The sequence below is a fragment of the Dreissena polymorpha genome, chromosome 9 (assembly GCF_020536995.1).
Source record: "Dreissena polymorpha isolate Duluth1 chromosome 9, UMN_Dpol_1.0, whole genome shotgun sequence".
NCBI classification, from domain to species: Eukaryota; Metazoa; Mollusca; class Bivalvia; order Myida; family Dreissenidae; genus Dreissena; species Dreissena polymorpha.
Genome location: NC_068363.1, coordinates 51970551 through 51995321, shown reverse-complemented (window position 1 = coordinate 51995321; position 24771 = coordinate 51970551). Strand labels below are relative to the sequence as shown.

The 24771-nt window shown below is 33.8% G+C and overlaps 1 protein-coding gene across 1 annotated transcript; it reads left to right on the top strand.

Moving 5' to 3' along the window:
- Positions 1–859: 859 nt before the first annotated feature.
- On the top strand, positions 860–24771 carry LOC127844808 (cystathionine gamma-lyase-like). Its single transcript, XM_052375312.1, has 12 exons — positions 860–1088; positions 9626–9707; positions 11434–11529; positions 12409–12518; positions 13872–14009; positions 15065–15122; positions 15923–16000; positions 17624–17776; positions 18723–18844; positions 21165–21217; positions 21959–22097; positions 23123–24771. Exons 1-12 carry the CDS (start codon positions 945–947, stop codon positions 23135–23137), a joined length of 1188 nt encoding a protein of 395 aa, XP_052231272.1. The 5' UTR covers positions 860–944; the 3' UTR covers positions 23138–24771.

The following is a 24771-nucleotide window of genomic DNA, read 5'->3' as shown; positions in this document are numbered from 1 at the left end:
ATGCTAAATAGACCAATAACACTTTTAATACACATGTATTGTTGAAAACTGTCGTTCGAGTGTATATGTGATTGATGTTAGCCACAGGTGGTTAGCGTGTGGCTATAATATTAATTAGTGAAAACATCATTTTGAATGATAAATAATCAAATTATAACGAAAAAGCGATGCACCCCGTTTACGGGACGGGTGCTTTTGAGTTGAACACCTTGTTATATATATATATATATATATATATATATATATATATATATATATATATATATATATATATATATATGATAGTGAAAATTATTTTCTTCAGAAAAGTTGCTTTTTCGTTATAATTTGATTATTTATCATTCAAAATGATGTTTTCACTAATAACTATCATAGCCATACGCTAACCGACTGTGATGTTAACTGTCAATTTATATCCTATAAATGATGAGCACCATGTCCAATAATAGTTTCTTGATAACATAGGTGCGGCTGGATTTATAACATGCTTCATGTTAGCACAAACCTGTCAACTTAATTTTTAATAAGACGGAACTCATAAACAAGCGACATGCTGGTTGTAAAATTGATGCTAACAGAAAACGCATAGTCAATAACTCAGAGCACGTGCTTTCTAAAATGAAACAGTCGGGTTTTAATACCGCGAAGCTCGTTACACGAGTACCGTATTTTTCCGTCGTGCGTTCGGTTCTTTACGGAACGACACACCTCCAGAATGCACACATCGTTTACATGATTTACAATTCAAATAAAATTATTTACACGATTCTTTCATATTATTTATTCCTAACTCATGATTTCTTATGGTATAAAATCCGCCAATATACAATGAAAACCTCCGAATATTTTTCGATGTGTGCATCACTTTTGTAAACAACGTGTGTCAAGGTCATCGTGATATCGGAAAGTTTGCCACGCCACACCAGTGCATTCGATACAGAAAGATGGCAGAATTTCAACCGTTCGAACATTTTGGAACCGATGCTATTCATGTTGGTCAGGAACCAGAGAAATGGAAGTCCATGGCGGTAGTGCCCCCTATATCGATGGCGACCACGTTCAAACAGCATGGACCAGGTGAACACGCTGTAAGCTGTCTTTTTGCCAATTTTGGGGCTTTTTTGTTAATTGGAACATGTTGCAGTACGTCATGTGTTATGATGCAATATCGCACTTTTTGTTTAATGTACTATTTATTCATCATATATGATATCGAGCTGACTGTCTCCGATGTCATTATCAATATCATATGATTTTGTACTACAATATTTCATAATAAGGTAGTCGTCGGCGTATCTGTGGACCAGAGAGATATTTCTTATATCTACCATATAAGTCCAATATGAATGTACTTCTTAAATTTTTGAAGTACTCGGGTATAATACCATGTTTCCCCAAGTTCTTTTAGCTTGTACCTGAGCCGACATTGGCCAATCAAACCATAATTAAGTTGTACTATTCGCTTCAAATTAGAAAGAGATAATTAAGATAATCAGCGCTAATAAGAAGATTCAGGTATCTAGTGTAGTTCTTAGGGGCAAAGTTTGTACCCAGGCCTTCTTCTGGAGTAGCTACGGGTCCGTTTAACGGACATATAACCAACCAAGATGTTTAGAAAAAAATCCCAATTAAAAAAATAAATTTTTGTTTTTTATGCCCCCTTTCGAAGAAAAGGGGGTACAGGGCTTAACACTAAGGCACGTCCGAACGGCATTCACTGCCTGTACCTAGGTCCGGGCTAGCCAATGTCCCAGGAACATGCCCGACTGGTCGTGTGTATTTTGGGAGGGATTATGTGTTCTATATCAATAAACTGCATTTTAAATAAGCTTTTCAAAGATGCAACACTCTTAATACAGTACGATCAGATGACAATTAAATCCCAGAGTGAAGTTGGAGACAACAAACGGATCGTATCTCAAAATAGATTTGGAACCCCTTGATTGCAATCAAAAAGAGGCCGATAATTCAGAAAATCCCCGGCAGTTTTCCTGGTAAAACACGTCAGTACCTATTTTTAAACGGAATTCCGCTAGATACGGTTTTTGATTGGTTTCCTCGTAGTAAAGTGTTTTCTCGATAAAAATACGTTATAATCTAAAAGCCGGGATTGCCCATGATCTTCCAGGATGGATGAAGGCAACTCGACATTAACACAAAGTTACTATAAAATTATTAGTTATTTATCAATTTTATATAATTGTAATTTGTTTGATCAATTAGAAGTGTTTTGACAATCTTTTTTATGCAATTCAATTAGCAAAACTAATATTAATGGTCGATCCCAGCTTTTAGTTGAGAGTTAACCCTGTACAATTGTAACGACTACCGAAACACGTTATTTTGCGAAACCTAAGATTCACTTACCATTTGTTGTCATACGGTAACCGCGGCAATCTATGTAAAAAAAGTTTGGCTTTACGTGTGGGGATGGGGGTTCCTCAGATAAGAAAAGAAAAGGGAAGGAGGAAAGTAAGAGAAAGTATGAGGAAAAAAAAAGGAAATTTCTCCTGAAATGGCGTGAAGATTACAAATAGATGTCTTAAGTAGATGAATATTGAATTCATTAGCATTAGTAAGGCAAACTAATAAGAATTATTGAATCATAATTGCGCATCTCTACGCACAAGAAAATACAAGTTGAATGATAAATATAAAGGTTTTGATATACTTGGGTCAGGGCACATGAAAGATTTGTCAGGGCTAGTAGGTTGTGTATTTACAAGCCCGAATAGGCTAGTTGAAAAAAAAGTTAGTGTTAAGCCCTGGGGTATATAGTTTTCGCACTGTCCATCTTAGGGCTCGCGCTGTCGTTCGCCATTTGAGCCATTTGCGAAAATGTTGAGAAATTGGCCCAAGAAAATTCTGATTTTCGAAAATGCTAAAATCTCGCAAATCTTCATTGAAATTATCCACCATTTAAATCCAGACTGGTTTTCTATAGTTTTCTCTTTGTTTCATTAAAAGTGTTTGCAAATTGAACAATAAACGAAAACCGGTCTGCACCAGAACATGAGACATCAAGCCCTTATTGTTATTGAAGCGCACGTGGTAGCTGGCCAATCAACATTGAGTTCGCTCTCACATAACATTGGGTCAATCATGTGTGGACCCTTGGAATACACAGTTGATATTGTCGTTTGCCAACAATTTATCGGCCAATGGCAAACGTCGTATTTAAAGATAAACAAATGACAAGAGCAACAATAAAAAATTTCTCAGCTGATCACTTTAGACCTGCCTATCGACTATCGATCTGAATTAAAGTATGATTATTAAATAATTAGTTCCATGTTGATGATGTTACACCTTTCTGACGATTATCGACGTTATCGTTTGAAATAAAAGGTGATAATTAAGTTGTTTTACTCACAAGCTATGCTATTGTAAAGAAAATTGTCAACCAAATGGTATATTTATAACGTATTTGCTAGGCTACCAATTTTCATTTTCTGCAATCAAACGATATGCAAATTTTATTTCAAGTGCAGAACGCGTACAATTTTTCGAACTGTCGTTTTCGATAAATTATTTATCGCTGATTTAAATTTATTTTTGGAGTTCTTTATAGAAGAAATAGAATGCCGAATACACATGCGGTAATACAGACGATGTGGTTTATATTATTTTGAATTGTATTCACTTGAAATTGCAATTGGGAAGACTATAACAAAGAACAATTTGTAAGTCTCTGGGTGGGGTGGGGGGCTTTGCCCTTTATTCCAGTTGGGTTCCTGGTTCTAAGACACCCGGGCTAATTTTCAGGATTTCAAATTTGGGACAACTTACTCCACTGTTAAGTGTACATGTACAAATTAACTTATGTTTGTACTTTGAAAAGTACCATAATAATTATTTCTATGTTGAAAACTGCATGTTATATTATATGTGATATGCCCTTGTTGTCATAAAAAGAAATATGAACAAGTTGATAGTATATATTATTATTTCAAAACCACTTTTCACGCGCCGAAAAAAACGAAATCTGGTTGGCTCATAGAAATTTTGGGCCAGCGCTAGCCCTGCGTCTGTAAGTCTGTCTGTCAGTTTGTCTGTCTCACTTTTCGTGTCCGCTCTCTAATTCAAATAGTTTTCATCGGATCTTTACCAAACTTGGTCAGAAGTTGTATCTAGACAATATGTAGGTCAAGTTCAAATATGGGTCATGCAGGGTCAAAAACTAGGTCACTTAGTGCATTTCAAGGATTTAGCATGGTGTCCGCTCTCTAATTGAAGTAGTTTTCATCTGATCTTTACCAAACTTGGTCAGAAGTTGTATCAAGACAATATCTAGGTCAAGTTCGAATATGGGTCATGCCGGGTCAAAAACTAGGTCAAGGGGTCACTTAGTGCATTAAAAGGTTTTAGCATGGTGTCCGCTCTCTAGTTTATGTGGCTATCTGAATTATTTTGATATTCTAAGACATTTTTATGTCCCCGAAGGAGGGCATATAGTGATCGGACTGTCCGTTCGTCCGTCCGTCCGTCTGTCTGTCTGTCACACTTTGTGTTTAGATTTCGAAAAATGCTCATAACTTCTATGTCGCTTCAGATAGCAATTTCATATTTGGCATGCATGTGTATATGGACAAGGCCTTTCCATACGCACACAAATTTTGACCCCTGTGACCTTGACCTTGAACTTAGGGTCCGCGTTTAGGTTCCAAATCTGCGTTAAGGTTTCGAAAAAAACTCATAACTTCTACCAAGCGTTTATTGGGGGCATAAGTCATCCTATGGTGACAGCTCTTATTTTTTTTAGAAAGAATGTGTCTTATGATTATTTTGTATCTCAGTATTATTTCAATTACATCTATTAAAATTTCCCAATTCCAAAATTGCACTTTTCCAGAAACGACCCCATGGAAAAGGCCTGGTCCCTAAATATTTTTAGCTCGGCTGTTTTCTGTGAAAACCCGAGGTATTGTCTTATCCAGTTTGCTGTCCGGCGTCTGCCATCCGCCGTCCGCATGTTTAAACCTTATCAATGGCTCTAAAATCAAAGTGCTTCCACATACAACTTTGAAACTTCATATGTAGAGGCACTTTCATGAGTTCTACACGCCACAATCATTTTTGGGACACTAGGTCAAAGGTCAAGGTCACTTCTGACAAGCTTACATTTATTAAAAACTGCACCCACAGCCGAGTGGTGGCACCCGTTATGCGGTGCTCTTGTTGAATGTACCATTGATGATGTTGATCACAAGCAATGACAAGGCCAACTGGAAGGATGAGGACAAAAGTCTGACATTTAATTGCAATAGCACAATATTGGAACATTTGATTTTTAAGTTATAGAAATTAATGGCCCAATATTTGTCAGTCCTGTGGTTGGGGATTGATAAACTTCTCTAGAGCAACTGACATGCGTTTATTTGCTTAAAGGGGTAATTCCCTTTTATTTAAACTGAAAGCCGTAAGTCTTATTCGGTTAAGGAAATAATGCCCAGCATTTATAATTAAGAATTTATGGCTGTTAAGAGTTTCTATGGTCAAAAGCTTATTTTTTTATATACCATTTTCCAAAAATAACATCAAGGTTCACTATAATTTTTTGGTTTCAATTGATTTAGTGTGCTATGATAAAAAATTCCACTTGTTTGCTCGTATTGACAAGTGAAATTTCTGAAGGACAACTGAATTTCCCAAATGCTTTCATCCTAGGGGAAGAGCTAACAAATCGGATGTTAAAACCCGTATTTTTCGGACTAGTAAGACTGTTTTTATTATTTAAATATCTTTTCTAAAAGATATCTGTTGCAAAAGTAGAACTCAAATGAACCCAAAGTTGGCATTGTAAATTTCATACAGCAGGTGTGTCTTATAATGCGAGACTGTGTCCTGAGTAAATATTGTATATGTTTTTAGTGTTAACTTTGATATGGATAAGTCAACACTGCATCTACTGTAATTATAATTTTGTCAGATCATTATCTAACCCAGAAGGTTTAGTTTTTAAATAGTCTAAAATTCCTCTGCGTTTTACGTCATATTATAGACGTCATAACGGTCATTGATAAAAACATTATTTGTACAACATTTGTGGACAACATCACAATCGAGAATTGTACATCTACGCATTCGTCATCGTATGTATGTATTTTGAATGACTCATGACTCGCGATTATTGAACCCTTGACTAAATGATAGTTATGAAAGGTTATGTATTTCATGTAACTTGTATAACAATTTTAACATTGACACATTACATTGATAATACACTTTAAAATTGATTTAATCGTTATATACCATTGTTTTTTTTAAGACTATTTTAATTTTATCATCTGATAAGACCGTTCCATAATCGATAAATTGACCGCCGCCATATTGTCAGTCACGTGACTGTCCGCCATTACACTGCTGCTAACTTGTGTGAGTCTGCGATTCCAAAAGCCAAAGACGTAGAGAATACCCGCTTCACCGTTGTCGGATAAATAAATTACTTAATGAATTTATGTGAGGCGATTATCACATTTTTGTTGTTTAAATGATTGTTTGAAGTTGAGATTGATTGTTACAAATAAAATGTTTAAAATGCTTTGGTGTATTTGTTTTTGTTTATCTGTAATTAAGTGGTAATCATCGGCGAAAATCTGCTGGTTCAGTCGCTCATACTATGTCTTTGATTAGACTTGTTACTTTTAACGTTTCACAAACAATTCACGCATGTATTGTTGTGTTGATTTTTATAGCCGCAACATCAAGCAGATTATATTTTAATTAATACTTATAAAAGATTCTCGCGCAATTAATTACCGCTAATTGTTTGTAATTGATCTCATTTGGTAAAAATCTACATTCCAAAATCATTACATATTATATTAAGTATGATATTATTGGTACGCCTTCCATTATTTGTCTTGTTCTAACTGATATCAGAGATAAAAAATTGTGGTTTGGATTTATATTAATTTTTTTAGATGGAATTTTGTCACGTTAAAAAACGAGCTTTTTATCATGAGAGAGTGATATTGATCTTGACGACCTTTTATGTGATTATTCGGAAGATAAAGAGAATGCGATCTATGTGATATATCTATATTTTCATCTTTGAATCATTTAACAGCTATAAAGCTAAACATACTAAAAATTGTATTTTATAGGTCTTTGAAGTAACGCAAAACATATGGATAACGACACCAAATGTTTAGTTAATTAATCCACACAAAAAAACTCCGATAAAAAACACCTAAATAATATTTCAAAAATATACTATTAAGCGCCAAACGAATTTATTAATACATTTATTTGCAACTTTAAAAACGCGGCATAAGCGTCAAATTAAAGATTATCTGAAGACTGAAAGGCCGACAATTTGACACAATAAAGAGCTCTATGCATAAGCCGTCATATTTTTTTTGCAGAAAAGCGTCAATAAATTACAATAGTAATACATCTAATTATAAAAATATAATTATCAATGGCATGAGGACGCTAGTGTGATAAATAAATGAGTGTTAGAAAGTGTAAGGAGTGCTTTGAAAATAAACATACTACAAAGCCATATTAAAAGCAAAGGACATGACAGTACATGTTGTATTTACATGTAGTTTTAATTTGATGGGTTTTGTACAAAGAATGACGCTATTGAGGAATATTAACATACAACTGAAAAAATACAACTTCATATGATGCAAATTGAACTGTGTACTCATGTATATTGAAAACTCGTTACTAGTGAGTATGAGTGACACATATCTAACATTTTAACACACATATATTTATATACATATATATTTTTTTAAATATTTTTTACCTCTGTTTGGTGTCAAATGTAATTTATTGTTTTATGATATCGTTCGTGCATTGCCGTAACATCAAATCTTCATACGGAATGACGTAGTTTTAATTAACCGATACCCGCTTAATACGTTAAATGTTTTATTTTTATATTTTTTTTAAATACTTTATTTTTTCATAAATTAAACGGGCTAGTATCTTTACGGTGTACAATTTCTGATATTCTATATTGGACATAACTTTTAATTTGTAAAATATGTAACATATCTTATTTACGCAACTGTTAAGTATGTCGGAGGTAAATTATCTTACCAAATGACTGCTTAATACTACCAGGAAGATGAGACATGGTGGCATCATCAATTGTGTTTAATGACCAGATTGTCATCTGCCACCCAGTGTGGTTTATGACACCATGTGGTTAGTTAAGTCTGGACAATATCTGATCAAAACGAGATAATCGGATTATGCAGAACAAAGGGGCAATTAAACACTGGAATGCAAAGGCATACACAATTTAAAGATTGATGCAAATAATCAAATGAAAAATATTGCATTTAATTTAATTAAATGCTTTTTTTAATGTGTCAATGTGTTAGTTTTCCAAGACAACCAAGACCATGTAATGACGGCCTTAGAATTTAGAAAGAAATTCATCCGTTGAATAATCGGTGCTCTCTTATATATTATGTTACCGATTGTAAAGCAGCAGTGTAATGGCGGACGCGGAGAGAATTCAGGGGAGATAATTATGTAATGACTAAATTATGGAACGGTCTATAAAATGTCGAATTTCTTTCAACGATGATGGAATTGTTTGTCACAGTTAGGTTTGTTATGCAACTGTTACAATTGACTTAAAATATGCATGAATATGTCAATGTGTATCATTAATAATAAACTTTAAGTATATAATACTCACATGTCCATTTCTAATGATGCAGTATGAATGTCATATGTGCATATGTGATGATTTCATACATGTTATATAATATAGTAAATGATGTAACATATTACTTATTAGTATGTTCTTTATTTAGAATATTAATGGTGAAAAGAAAGGACATAATATTAGCATACTTATTTCGTGGAGAATGTAATCCCCTATTATTGTATATGTTTGTACTTATTGTTATCACTTATTATAGATTTTTTGATGATACGTATATTAAGTTAATGAAATTATTTATAGATTTCATGTTTACTTTGCTTGAAGTACGCATGACTGTTTTTGGGTTTTCCCTGGTAAAATATTGTTTACCTTGTCATAGTCATAGTGAGTAATGCTTATCTGCTTTAGGCAGAATGTATATATATATATATATGTGTTTCAATTAGTATGGCTAATTGACTTTTAATTGATATTTAATTGACATTTAGATGTCTCTGGTTTAAAAGACCATACAGTTCACTATGCATGATATGTGATGAAATACTGAGATATTTCATTGTGGGGAGTATAAGAACCTACGCTCATATGTTTAGTGCCACGAAGTCACGTGCATTTACGCGTTTTACGTCATATTTTAGACGTCATAACAGTCATTGATAAAAACATTATTTGTACAACATTTGTGGACAACATCACAATCGAGAATTGTACGTCTACGCATTCGTCATCGTATGTATGAGAATAAATCGGTAGAAAGACGCATGTCTCCATGATGATTTGTTCCAAATGAACTGCAATTTGTATACATGTATTTTTTAGTATAGCTTATAACTTGACAGATTTAAGCTCAGGAATATGTAAGAAGTAAGCCTTATATCAATCTTATTAGCCCAATTGTTCTTTAAAATTCATGTGGATTTGTTCAGTTGAGTCTCTTTTCTAACAGTTGATAGGAAGTGTACTTATTGTTTACCCATGCTTGTTTTTCAGGGATACGAGTATTCTCGGAGTGGTAACCCCACCAGGGACTGTCTTGAGGAATGCCTGGCCAAGCTTGAGAATGCCAAATATGGTAACTATCTCTGAAATTTAATAATTTATTATTTAATGCATGACACAAACTCTGTTTAAAAAACATCTTTTATCCCTTGGAATCAATTATATATTAAAAGGATACTTGTTCTGTTTGCAGCTGAACAGCAAATATTATGCTTTGAACAAAGTTTTAATAAGTTTTTTTTTAGAATCTTGTGAAGCTCTCTGTTTTTGCTGTATTTCTCTGATATGGGGCAAAATTGGTTGTGCGTGGCCAATAATCCAGTGGTGTGTGGCCTCATAGGTAGTGATTTGATTGACATAGGAAAGGGTCCAAGAGTCTATGTCTGGTCGATGGTGGATGATTTTATAGAACATTGTGGGTTTAAGTTTCTGATTTTTTCCAAACCATTTGATTAAGAAAAAATAGTATAGATCAGCAAATAAGTCAGTGGCAGAAAAAAAACAGCCATAAAAATTGAGACTTCCCAATAGACTATTGTGCTGCTAAAGGTTATCAAGACTAAAAGCTGGTTAAGGTTAACATCTCTGAATTTTATTTGATCAACAAATATGCATTAATAAAATTCTTTTGTAACTTTTTAGTCCCCTACCGGTTTCACCGCAGGGGACTTATGGTTTGCGCTCTGTCTGTCAGTCAGTCATACTTTTCTGTATCTTGCGATAACTTTAAAAGTTCTTAATATTTTTTCATGAAACTTAAAACATGGATAGATGGCAATATGGACATTATGCACGTCTTTTCATTTTGTTCCTATGTCAAGAATTCTGGTTGCTATGGCAACAAATAGACTAGAAATACTGCTAAAAATGGTGTTTTTTTCTGGATCCTGCGATAATTTTAAAAGTTCTTTATATTTGTTCATGAAACTTGAAACATGGATAGATGGCAATATGGACATTATGCACGTAATTTTATTTTGTTCCTACGCCAAACATTCTGGTTGCTATGGCGACAAATAGACTGGAAATACTGCTGAAAATTGTGTTTTTTCTGGATCCTGCGATAACTTTAAAAGTTCTTAATATTTTTTCATGAAACTTGAAAAATGGATACATGGCAATATGGAAATTATGCAGGTCACTTCATTTTGTTCCTACGTCAAAAACTCTGGTTGCTATGGCAACAAATAGACTAGAAATACTGCTGAAAATGATGTTTTGTCTGGATCCTGCGATAACTTTAAAAGTTCTTCATATTTTTTCATGAAACTTAATACATAGATAGATGACAATATGGACATTATGCACGTACTTTTATTTTGTTCCTACGCCAAAAATTCTGGTTGCTATGGCGACAAATAGACTGGAAATACTCCTGAAAATGGTGTTTTTTTCTGGATCCTGCAATAACTTTAAAAGTTCTTAATATTTTTTCATGAAACTTGAAACATGGATAGATGGCAATATGGACATTATGCATGTCATTTCATTTTGTTCCTACTTCAAAAATTCTGGTTGTCATGGCAACAAATAGACTGGAAATACTGCTGAAAATGGTGTTTTTGTCTGGATCCTGTGATAACTTTAAAAGTTTTTAATATTTTTTCATGAAACTTGAAACATGGATAGAATGCAATATGGACATTATGCAAGTCACTTCATTTTGTTCCTACGTCAAAAATTCTGGTTGCTATGGCAACAAATATAAAAAGAGTAAAAAATTCTGACGATGGTGGAGCCGGTAGGGGACATATATTGCTTGGCATTAGTCTTGTTTTAGATATATTTTGCTATTTCAGGCCTGGTTTTTGCATCGGGCTTGGCTGCAACAAACACAATAACATTTCTGTTGAAGAATGGAGACCATATTTTGGCCATGGACGACCTGTATGGAGGTATTACTAAATAAATAAGCCTTGCCCGTGTATAAATATATAAAATAAACAAACTTAGCCTATTTCTCATGGCATTACTACAATATAAGTTTTTGGTTATTTTGTTAAATAGTGTACATGTAATTGCTTTGATAGTTTATTTATATGTAAACAAAATAGTAAATTTCAGTTGTTCTTTTCAGAGACTTAAAAACAATCTTTAAATAATAATTCTTTAGAAATAAGATGTTCTGTCAAGTAACTACTTGTTTTGGAAACATTATTGCATAATTTCTAATATTATTAATAATTTTTTTAATTGTTTAATTTGTTAAATGTTTAATTTTTTGCCTGTTTACAAAAACATAGTATTCCAAACATATATATATTTTTTTCACTGTTTTTGACTATAGTTAAGAAATGGTTTCAGATTGTTTATAAAGTTTTGGCATGGGCTTGATTGTTTGATGTAGCAATTGTTTTAAATAGCTAAGGAATTTGTTAGCTTTGTTCTTACAACAAGATACTGAAATGATGACAGTTATTCAATGCAATTGTATATTTTCCTAGTCATCCCCCCCTCTCCATACAAGTAAGATTGTTTGTGTGAGTTCTTCTCTTAAAAGTATTATAAGCTGCACTTAGCCTTAGGAAAAACCAGGCTTAATCACTCTAGACTGGATTTTCTTTAAAAAAAGATTTACTTAAAAAAAAATAATTCAATTAAAGCGGAAACTGTCGTCCCTGATAGGCCCGTGTGGACTTCATAGTTGCTTCTAGTAGGCTACACTATGCACTTGCATTACGCCAGGTTTTCCCAGAGCTTTGCTCAAATTTATTGCACGCCAATACAGCTGCTCTCGCTGTATGTGGTATTTTGTAAGCCTGGTTGTGTTTTAGGCACAAACCGCATGTTCCGCCGATGTACCAGCCAGATGGGTATTGACATCACCATGGTAAACTGTACCGACATTGAGAAGGTGGAAAGCAGTATAAAACCAAACACCAAGGTACTGCAATGAGGTCCAATAAAATCCATGATTTGACTAAGTGAAGGCTTGTTTTAAAGAGACGGTCAACCACGACAACGAAGAAAAGAAAAGTTGTAAAATACCATATTTTTTTACAATTATTAGTTTATATTGATTAAAATATCACGACTGGTATATCACATTACTTGAGAAAAGTTAGTTTTTTCAGTATATTCGATAATTAAATTTCGTGATGTGAAATCGAAAGTACATTGCGAAAATAGGTGACATAATGATATAAACACTATAAATAACGCAAGTAGATTAATCATTTTATATATAAAATATATACAATTCACTACGCATGCACAATTTGCATTCCTGGATTTACCACGTGACGATGATCAGTCTACGAGCGTTATTTATGGTTAACTGGTAGTTACCTGGTAGACATACACAGTAAAATTTATTACCGAATATAGTGAAAATATGAAAACTTAACAACTTTTTTCAAGTAATTCAATACACCAGTCGTGATATTTTAATCAATATAAACTAAAAATTGTAAAAAAATACAGTATTTTACAACTTTTCTTTCCTTTCATAGTCGTGGTTGACAGTCCCTGTAAGACGTATGGGTCATTTATGTAATGGTTTTTGGCTATAAGAATAAACAGCAGTACGTTGTTTTACTATAGCCGGTTTGTTTGTTTGTAGGGGCTTGTTATTAGCGTAAAATTTTTAACATGATTAATTTATACTTGTGTTCAAAATGACAGTTTATTTTTAACTGGCTTGTCTACAACATGCATATTGGGAGTGTTTGCCATTACTGTTTTATTCACCTTCCATAATGCTGCGTCAACAATTTATGTTTTGAACATTTTAAAGACCAAATTCAATCTTTTTAAAACTTGGTCAGTGTCTCTATGATATCTGTACAGAGGTCAAAACTGAGTCATGTTATTTCAAAAACTAGGTCATTATATCAAATTGAAGATACAAGCTCAGGATAACTATAGAAGTCTTTTCTGTTTGATCTGCATACAACTTGCTCATAACATGTAATCTGTTGGTGTTTTAGCGCAGTTTAAGAATGGTTCTGGTTTATTAAATATATGGCCAACCATAGTCACTTTTTTGCCTATTCATCATGAATCTTTCTCAGACTATGTTTTCTTATGAAAATTCCATCCAAGTTTGAAGTATTCTAAATATGGTTACATGTATTATGAAAATTCGTGCTCAAAACAGTTTATTTGGTGAGCCCCTAAAGCCTTGAACCTTCTTGTTTATAAACAAGTCTGTTTGAACCTTCTTGTTTATAAACAAGTCTGTTTTGTTGGTAATTCCCTTTATAGCTATTAACATTTTATTTCCTCTACCTGACAGATGGTTTGGATTGAAACTCCCACCAACCCCATGATGAAGCTGGTTGACATTGCCAGTGTTGTCAAGGTGGTGCGTGCCAAGGCACCCATGGATTGTTTTGTTGTTGTTGACAACACTTTCATGTCCTCATACTTCCAGGTGGGTATGGCTTCAAGAAGCTGGATCTAGTATCACAAATGTAATCAATTCAATATTTTGACACAAAGTTGCTTTTTTTCATTTTTTTAGATGAGTTTGCTCTATTTGGTGTCCACAGACGTTTTTTTAGTTTTGAGTCTGACTCAACACTGAGTTCAAGGAGGAATAATGGGAATGCACATGTATGTGCATATTCATATAGCTGAGATAAGAGATTGTTCGTGCCCTGACAAGCATTCTCAGTGTTAAGCTGATTTGAAACTAAAATCTCATCTTTTGATTTTAACCCTTTACCAGTTAGATACATATTTTGAAGCGTTTGTAGTCCCTTAGAAAGTGAAATTTAATGAAATAATTATCTTACTAGATTCAAATTTTAAAGGCTTCATTTTCAACCCTAAGGTACTGATGAGCAGTGAACAGAATGAAACCTTAACAGACTACGAGTTACTCGCAGGCTGTTCTGGTTTTATGCTGTTTGCACATAGCCATTTTCACTTTGCTTCTGAGTGGAAAAGGGTTAACCCAAACATTGAGAATATGAATTATACTGAGCACAGATGTTTAACCTTGTTATATTGTATCAAAAACATGTTACACACTCATTATATACTTATGAGTCTGAACAGAAACGTGGAAGAAAATGGTATCTAATTGTTAACACCTGCTTTAACAAAATAGCACTCTGAGGTTTAAACAGAGCGGTACGTTTCTATTGTTGAACAGCAAACATGTGCTTTATGTTGACATCATTTGTTTATTATATTATGCCATTAGATTTTTAGGTGGATGGAAAAAGAAAATGAACTGTATTAAAAATTCACCTATCATACTCTTTATTTAAATATTTCTCAATAACTTTGATATAATAAGGATTTGCTTTTGGCCTGTGATCATGGCATGTAAGGTAAGGATAACTAAGCTATGATTAGAAAATACCCGGTAAGAACGATTTTGAAAGACATCATTGTAGAACATTGAAGCGCTCATTAGAAAACAAAACACTTGCCACACCATTTGTGTTTTTGGCTCAACCAAAAAACTGAATATTTCAGCGCCCATTGGACCATGGCGCAGACCTTGTATTCCATTCCATGACCAAGTACATGAATGGTAAGCCATGACCAAGTACATCAACTGTAAGCCGTGACCAAGTACATGAATTGTATGCCATGACCAAGTACATGAATTGTATGCCATGACCAAGTACATGAATTGTATGCCGTGACCAAGTACATGAATTGTATGCCATGACCAAGTACATGAATTGTATGCCGTGACCAAGTACATGAATTGTTTGCCATGACCAAGTACATGAATTGTTTGCCATGACCAAGTACATGAATTGTATGCCATGACGAAGTACATGAATTGTTTGCCATGATCAAGTTCATGAATTGTATGCCATGACCAAGTACATGAACAGTAAGTCATGACCAAGAACATGAATTGTTTACCATGACCAAGTACATGAATTGTATGCCATTACCAAGTAAATGAATTGTTTGCCATGACCAAGTACATGAATTGTATGCCATTACCAAGTAAATGAATTGTATGGCAGTATGCCATGACCAAGAACATGAATTGTATGCCCTCAGTACATGAATTGTATGCCCTCAGTACATGAATTGTATGCCCTCAGTACATGAATTGTAAGAAGGGACAATTTAGTAATGTCATTAACCATTAAGAATTGTTTTATATACATGTATACATGTACTATTTGAAAACCATTGCATAGAAACTTGAATTACTTTGCAAATAATTGCATTATTACTATGTGTCATATTATGTTTAAAAAAATATTGAAAATCTAAGTAATTTGTATTCCATACCAAACTTAATTCAGCTGGTATCTATTTTTTTTATAGCGCATTACCATTTGTAATCTTATTTCCATGATAACCAAGGTCACTCTGACGTTGTGATGGGGTGTATTTGCACCAACAGAGATGATCTTAAAGAACGTTTGTTCTTCTTGCAATATGGTACGTTGTCGCAGAATTATTATTTTTTTAGATTGCATGCAGGTGTTTTTGCTTTTTAACTATATTGCGATCACATGATATTGTATGCATCTGTGTACTAATACATTTACTGCATCAGTTACATCATTTATTCTTAAGTAATTTAAACATTACCAGTTGTTCTTTTTTATTGACTGTATTTCATGGTACACATGACATTTTTAGCTCAATCATTGACAAGAAAGTGCAAGCTATATAAGTCACCCATTTTTCCTTGTTGGCACAATGCTCTAGTTAATGTTAACCCTTTACCACTCAGATATGTATTTTGACGCATTTGTAGTCCCTTAAAAAGTTGCATTTATTTAAAGACTTCTTACAAGATTCAAGTTTCAAAAGCTTTATTTCTAACCCTTAGATACTGATGAGATGCAAACAGCATCAAATCTAAACAGATTGTGAGTTACTCTCAGGCTGTTCTGGGTTTATGCTGTTTGCACATGGCCATTTTCGCTTTGATTCTGAGTGGGAAAGGGGTTATGTGCAACATCTCCATATCACTGTTTCTACTACAGCCATTCACTTCAAACTAAACGCATGTGTGGGGTCTTTGTATATAGTCACTGACCAAGTTCCATAACTCTGAGCAGCAATTTAGCAGAATTTTGCATTTTCTTTTTATGCCTCGGAAGGGTGGCATAAAGATTTTTAACTGTTCGTCAGTCCATCCGTCTGTCTTTCCGTCAGTCAGTCTGATCGTCCGTCCCTAAACTTTAACATTGGTCATAACTTTTGCAATATTGAAGATAGCAACTTCAACTTGATATTTGGCATGCATGTGTATCTCAATGAGCAGCACATTTTGAGTGTTGAAAGGTCAATGTCAAGGTCATCCTTCAAGGTCAAATATATGTCTTCAAAGTGGCGCAGAAGGGGACATTGTGTTTCTGACATAATTTGGTAATTAACTGGATAATTTTCCAACTATTAATTTACATTTGATTGGGCCACTTACTTTTGCAATGTGTTTAATTATTTGTTCATATTATTATGTTCTTATTCATCATAGTAATTTAGGTTTTAGACATTATTTTCCTGTTCCCTTTCTCACAATTAATGAAATCTTTTCTTACGCTAAAAGTGTCTGTTGTATCCTTTTGGACTGAACAGACTGGACCATTTTTAATTTTAATGACTAATAAATATTAATTTGTTAGGGTTCCTAGGACTCCTTTGGTTAGAATTAAATAGTCCAGTCATTAAAAGGTTGCTGCAATTATTTTCCAACAATTTTAACTTGTTTGCATGTTTACTATTACAAGCAATTGTAAAGTAATCTATGCATCTACATGTATAACTGTTTTGCCTGAAATAATTCTTTTGTAGCACCACAAAGGATCCAATGCATATAAAATTATTTGTTTGTTATTAGAGTTTATGTAATATAATTCTGAAAAATATTGAAATGTCTTATGCCAAGCATTGGTATAAAATAAAGTGTAACACATTACCTTAATTGTGCATGTCCCATAGGACCATGTTTAAACAAGAGAGGGGTCCATAGCCAGAATTTAGGGGTATTGGATACCAAAAATTGCATTTGGTAAAACCCTGCCTTTGATACATCTTATGTGTATTATTCAGCCATAGGAGCCGTTCCGTCCCCATTCGACTGTTTCCTGGCCAACAGAGGCCTGAAGACGCTGCACATACGTATGCGAGAGCACATGAAGAATGGGCTGGCAGTTGCAAAGTTCCTAGAGGAAAACTCACGAGTCGAAAAGGTCATTCATCCAGGTACTGTCATGGTAATGCATGCCAGGAGTATATTTGTAAAACCTTATCATTAGCAATGTAATGTTAAGTTCTTTAGTCAACATTAGTCCAAGTTTTGACTGTGAATTCAAATGTTTGCTTTTTGCAAAGAGCGAAGTAATAAAAAAATCATAGCAATAATTACTTGTGTCAGTAAGCAATCAGACCTGATCTATAAACATGCATAGTCCGTTGATGCAAATAGGCATTATTTGTGACATGGGCTGAAAAGCGCCTTCTGGATGTCAATTGACAAACATGTGCACTAAGAATCTTTGCTGTATTTGGATGTCTATCCTATCCCCAACATTAGCTCTTGAATCAGCAATCTAGACTGATAATTAATGTAAATCAGCATGGAAACTGATCAATAAATATGAATCAGCAATTTAAACTGATCCATAAATATAAATCAGCAATCTAGACTAATAAATTAATATAAATCTGCATGGAAACTGATCCATAAATATAAAGCAGCATGAAAACGGATCCATAAATATAAATCCCCAATCTAAACTGATCCATACATATAAATCTTTATTTAATGCTTGATTCCAGTGGTTTATAGAGAAATATCAGTGAAATAAAATTGGTATTCCACTGTTGTAAACAGTGAAAAATAACAGTTATATTATAAATATCGATATTTTTCACTGTTTTACTGTGAAATGACGTCATTTTTTCGACGAAATGACGTCATTAGTCCAGCTAAATTATCCAGTTAAACTCACTTACAATGTAAATAAACAGTCAAAAAAGCATAAAATAAAAAGAAAATTTGTTGGATTAGATGGAATATTGATTTTATTTCACTCGTTATCATAAAAAATATTATTTTCTATGATCACTCGTGAAATAAATTCGATATTCCATCGAATCCAACAAATATCCTCTTGCAATCTGTAGAAGCCTGTGCTGTATTTGTCAGGGTTGCCGTCCCACCCTCAGCACGAGCTAGCCAAGCGACAGATGAGAGGCTACAGTGGCATGGTGTCTTTCTACATCAAGGGAGGCCGAGAGCAGTCCTCCATCTTCCTCAAGACACTCAAGGTCAGTTAAGTCATTTGCTTTTATTTTGACGAAAGGCCTGCTGTTATAAGGTTCCAACACATTTACATTTTTTTCTTACAATTAAAAAAAAAAAATCAATATAAGAATAGATAAAATATGGCATAGCAGTTGTAATTTTTAGCTCATATATTTTTTGAAAAAAAAATATGAGCTATTGTCATCACCTTGTTAGCTCATCTATTTTTGGAAAAAAAATTATGAGCTATTGTCATCACCTTGGCTTTGGCGTCTGCGTTGGCGTCCGGTTAAGTTTTGCGTTTAGGTCCACTTTTCTCAGAAAGTATCAATGCTATTGCATTCAAACTTGGAACACTTACTTACTATCATGAGGGGACTGGGCAGGCAAAGTTAGATAACTCTGGCGTGCATTTTGACAGAATTATGTGCCCTTTTTATACTTAGAAAATTGAAAATTTTGGTTAAGTTTTGTGTTTAGGTCCATTTTATTTTTTAAGTATCAAAGCTATTGCTATCATACTTGCAACACTTACTAACTATCATAAGGGGACTGTGAAGGCAAAGTAATATATCTCTGACTGGCATTTTGACAGAATTATGTGCCCTTTTTATACTTAGAAAATTGAAAATTTGGTTAAGTTTTGTGTTTAGGTCCACTTTATTCCTACAGTATCAAAGCTATTGCTTTCATACTTGCAACACTTATTAACTATCATAAGGGGACTGTGCATGCAAAGTTATGTAACTCTGACTGGCATTTGGACGGAATTATGGGCCCTTTATAATTGAAAATTTTGTTAAGTTTTGTGTTTTGGTCCACTTTACCCCTGAACTATCATAGATATTGCTTTCATACTGGGAACACTCACAAACTATCATAAGGGTATAGTAAAAGGACAAGTTGCATAACTCTGGTTGTCATTTTTACGGACTTATGGCCCTTTTTTGACTTAGTAACTTTGAATATATGCTTAAATTTTGTGTTTCGATCCACTTTACTTCTATAGTATCAAGGCTATTGCTTTCAAACTTCAAATACTTTCATGCTATCATGAGGTTTCTGTACCTGGCAAGTTGAATTTTACCTTGACCTTTGAATGACCTTGACTCTCAAGGTCAAATTATTAAATTTTGCTAAAAATGCCATAACTTCTTTATTTATGATTAGATTTGATTGAAACTTTGACAAAACTACTCTTACCTGACATACCACAATAGACTCCACCCAAATCATCAAATCATCCCCCGTGCCCTCCCCCCGAATCCCCCCCCCCACCCCCCACCCCCAATTTTTTTTTTGAAACGGTTAAAAAACACAAATATTTATTTTTATTATTTTATCTTTGAAATACCGTCCAACCATCGCATCCAAGAATAACCCCCCTCCCCCCCCCTTCCCCCCCCCCCTTCCCCCCCACCCCCGAATTTCCCCTCTAATTTTTTTTTTAAGATCATCTCAAAAATGACCACCACACCCTATACCCCCCACCCCCCCCAATTTTTTTTTTGAAACGGTTAAAAACACAAATATTTATTTTTATTATTTTATGTTTGAAATACCGTCCAACCATCGCACCCAAGAATCCCCCCCCACCCCTGATTTTTATATATTTTTTATTATTGCATTTTTTTTCGCATTTTTTGGAAGATAATGTAATAAATGTCCACGCCCCCACACTATACACCCCTCTTCACTCCACCCCTCCCTCTTTTGTGATTGAAAATGAGAGTCTCTTCACCTTTAAAAAGAAAATAGATGAGCGGTCTGCACCCGCAAGGCGGTGCTCTTGTTAACTTATGAAATTACTGGAAAAAAATGAGTTGTAAAACCAAAATATCACTATATTGAGTTTTTCACTAATTAATTTCATTTCTTTAATTGTCTGTGGTAGCACGAATAACATGTACAGTGCATGTTTTCTAATTGATGCGTACCAAACCCTGTCCCCCAAAGTAAAAAAAGCGCATACCGGTACTTTTTGTTTTTTCCACATATCAAATAAAAGCGTCAAACATTTATTGAAACATTCTTTTTATCTTAGCAATGAGTATTGATATGTATTAAGTAAAATATTATTATCTCATAAAAGAACAAATTTGTTGTGTTTCTAAAATGAATGACGCTAATGGTAGCATAAAAGATGCAAATATTAGTAAAAATATAATTGAAAAGAAGTAAGTTAAATAAGCTAGAGCTTTTTATTCACTTACTAGAAGCTAGCAGTGGAATTATTTCAAAAAAGTCTAGGGAACATGTCTTACAATAAATGTTTCACGTAAAAACTTTTTTAGAAGTTTTTGTTTTAGATTTAATAATAAACATGTGTCGTTTTTTCTGCAGATATTCACTCTAGCTGAGAGTTTAGGAGGGTTTGAAAGTTTAGCTGAATTACCGTAAGTACAGTGGGATAGTGTTCACATCATGTGCCTGATTTTATATATACATGTAATCAGTATTCCAAACATAAAATGAGCTTCCATTTACTTCGCATAAGTTATCTTAATGATGTTAACAATTGATTGATACTGGTTCTTTGGTTTCGGTTTCTTTAAACTTTTTTAGCAATTTATGCTGTGCTAGATTTTACTGATTACATTCTGTATTAAGTAAGTGTAGAAAGGCATTCTATTTAGGCAAATTGGCTTAGTATTAAACTTGACATGTATAGCATGCCCAAAAAGATTGCTTTGTATATGCCCATTAAAAAATGCAGCTTAGTGTGGCCATTTAATGATTGGCTTCATTTCCAAACCTTTGTTACTGATAAGCAGCAAACAGCATAAAACCTGAACATACTGCGAGTTACTTGCAGGCTGTTCTGGTTTTATGCTGGTTGCAAAAGCCATTTTCACTTTGCTTCTTATGTGGGAAAATGATTTTAATCATAGCATCATTTCTGTGCCAACATGTTTACCTCAGCTTTGTATATCCTCATATAACCCAGACCTTTTAACAGGCCTAGTAAGAGACAAGTTGGCATTCTTTTTGCCTTTAGGGTTCGCAACTGTGTCACAAACAGCTCTTGTGAATAATACTCTCTGTCATTCATGTTTGTCTGATTGAACTGGTCCTTGACAAGCCACAAAAGTCAGTTCTGTCTTTGATCTTTCTGAGTGCACCTTGTGTTACTACAGGTCTGTGATGACACACGCATCCGTGCCCCCTGACCAGAGGGACAAGCTGGGGATCTCTGACAGTCTCATCCGTCTGTCAGTCGGCATCGAGGATGTGCAGGACCTCATAGATGACCTTGACATTGCTCTCAAGGCTGCGGTAAGGATCTTGTCCGACAACTATGAAATTTTTAAAGTCATTTTACATGATAGAAATAAGAATTTGTGGAAATTTTGACATCAAAATAAGAAGCTCAATCAAATTTGTATGCCCCCGGATCAAATGATCAGGGGTATATGGTTTTTGGCCTGTCTGTCTGTCATTGCATGTGTCAGTTACAAACTTTTACCTTGGTTAAATTTTTGCAATAACTTTTGCAATATTGAAGATAGGAACTTGATATTTGGCATTCATGTGTATCTCATGGAGCTGCACATTTTGAGTGGTGAAAGGTCAAGGTCATCCATCAAGGTCAAAGGTCAAATATATGGCTTCAAAGCGGCGCAGTAAGAGGCATTGTATTTCTGACAAACACATTCATTCATTCATTTTTTATGTCAATACAAGGTTTACCCTTAGTAACTTGTTTAACATACATAATGCCTCTTTCAAATCTTTGCATAGAATGCCTAGGGCTAATTTGAAACGCTCTCAAGTCCGTTTCTTGGGACAAGAACAAGTACTTGGCTTCTATGGGGGCAATCTAAAGAACCCTCCCACAGGGGGATCAAACCTGTGATCACCTGATCGCTAGGCGGACACCATTTCCACTACACCACCGCGACCTTACATATCTTTAATACTTGAATGTATGATGTCTTTGAACACTATCAATACACCCTGATCACCTGTCTTTTGTCTTTGACCTACTTTTGGAACTCAGAATGTCCAAATTATTTGTTAACTAAAAATGACTTGCTTCTTTTTTTATTCTAAAATATGAGCCTTGCTCTGTGAAAAGGGGGTTTAATGTGCGCGTAAAGTGTTGTCCTAGATTAGCCTGTGAAGTCTGCACAGGCAAATCAAGGACAACTCAATAAGTCTTTCTATATTTACATTATCGGACAATGTATGTGAACAGTACATATTTGTGTTGAACCTCAAATTTGAATAAATGGATTTGTTGTTTTTACTTTAAATTAAAGAGAATTAAGTACATGTACATGTTTTGTTTGTATTGACAGATCCCTGAAGAATAGTTCTGAAGGAGAGGGGTCTGCAGTGTGAAGGGTATTGAAGACATGAGGGTTGTCTGTGTGGTTAACCTCTGTAGTAATTCGATGGTTGGTGGTTTTCTCTGTGTATCTACTCCACGATATGACCTTACAATATGTCAATTGTTTAAAAGTTGTGTCTGTTATAAAAGTTCTTGATTTACTGGAGTATTCATAATGTGCATAATTATGCATAGATATGTTTGTTTTTTATTGGGACAATTTTTACAAGTTATGATGATGTTTTGTTGATGATATAGAAGAACATTTTGATGTTAGTTTTCTTTTTGGCAGCATTATTTGCTATGGTTTACTGTATTTGTATGTGTTGTCAGATCTAATCAGAGTAAGATATACTGGTATGTAACCTTTGAATTCATTACATTTTGTCGAGGTTACAAGTGAAAGGACATGCATGGTTCTCTCTATATATAATTCTATTCATTTGAATTGAAAATTATGTTCATAGCAATTAGATCTGTTGATTTAACTCAGTGCATTTTTATTTTGTAAGTCAATAACCTTGGTTTTATATTTGGGAACATTTTACGAATTGATTTGCATGTTAAGTCGTCTAACTCAGAGACGTATAACATTCATGTCTCTGTCAAACTTTGTAGACAAACATATTTCAACTGTATTTTAGTCAGAATTTTATTGTTTGCGTTCTATCATTTACTAGTTACTTTCTTACATTAATATTTTGTTTACGTATTTATTTTTTAACCATTAAAAAACTGTCTTTGCCAAGTATTCCTAATCATAGACTGTCTTTTTAATGTTGGTTTAATAACATTAGAGTACAAAGGAGTCAAGATTCATTATGTTCAATTTGAATTGTTGTGTGATTTTTTGCTTTCAACATTATTAGTCTATTTCAAACATGTTATAATATATTCAGAATTTCTAAAATTTATCAAGCAGAGGAAAATAACAATAATGGGTATAATGAAGCAAAGGAAACTGAAGTTCAACTATATCTGTATTGGTTTTTAGTTTGGTTATCACTTTTAATAAGACAACATCAGCGTTGTCTATGGGGTTTACATTTTAACCAAATAAATGAGCCACATTGAACACTTCCAGATTCCTTTTTCAGATTGAGAAAATAATTGCCCTAAAACAGTAAATACTAGGTGACTGTTAAAGTATAAGTTTTTGAAGGTGATGTCATCAGATTAAATCATTAACTAAATTGAAATTTATCTCAATACAAAATGTTTTATTGATATTCTATTCATGTTCAATAAAATAATATTTATTGATAGCGTTAAATATCAAGCTGTAAAAACATTTAGTGTTCGTTTCTATATGCTTTCTTTCAAATAAATTGGATCTGATTTTGCATATTGCCTTTATAACTATCAGGTTGAAATCCTGAATGTAACCCTTATGGAATTTCTTGCAGCAATTATTAGAGGGTAGTTGTTTGGCTGTGTTAATCTGTTTTACCTGTACAATCATGTATGTTCTTGACTAGCCAATATGTTATTGGTAATTATTTACTTGATTCCACATAACATGAATTAAAGATACTGATTATCTATTATTTATTTCCACATAATACAAGTAACCATTTAATTGTATTATCATTGAAATAAAGAAAATTAGAAAATGTA

What these genes read in the sequence shown, in the direction of transcription:
- LOC127844808 (XM_052375312.1), top strand. Translation starts at nt 945, where the DNA reads ATGGCAGAATTTCAACCGTTCGAACATTTTGGAACCGATGCTATTCAT. An exon ending in TCATGTCCTCATACTTCCAG is followed by an intron (nt 14,010 to 15,064) that starts GTGGGTATGGCT and finishes TGAATATTTCAG; the next exon opens with CGCCCATTGGACCATGGCGC. An exon ending in GAAAGTTTAGCTGAATTACC is followed by an intron (nt 21,218 to 21,958) that starts GTAAGTACAGTG and finishes GTGTTACTACAG; the next exon opens with GTCTGTGATGACACACGCAT.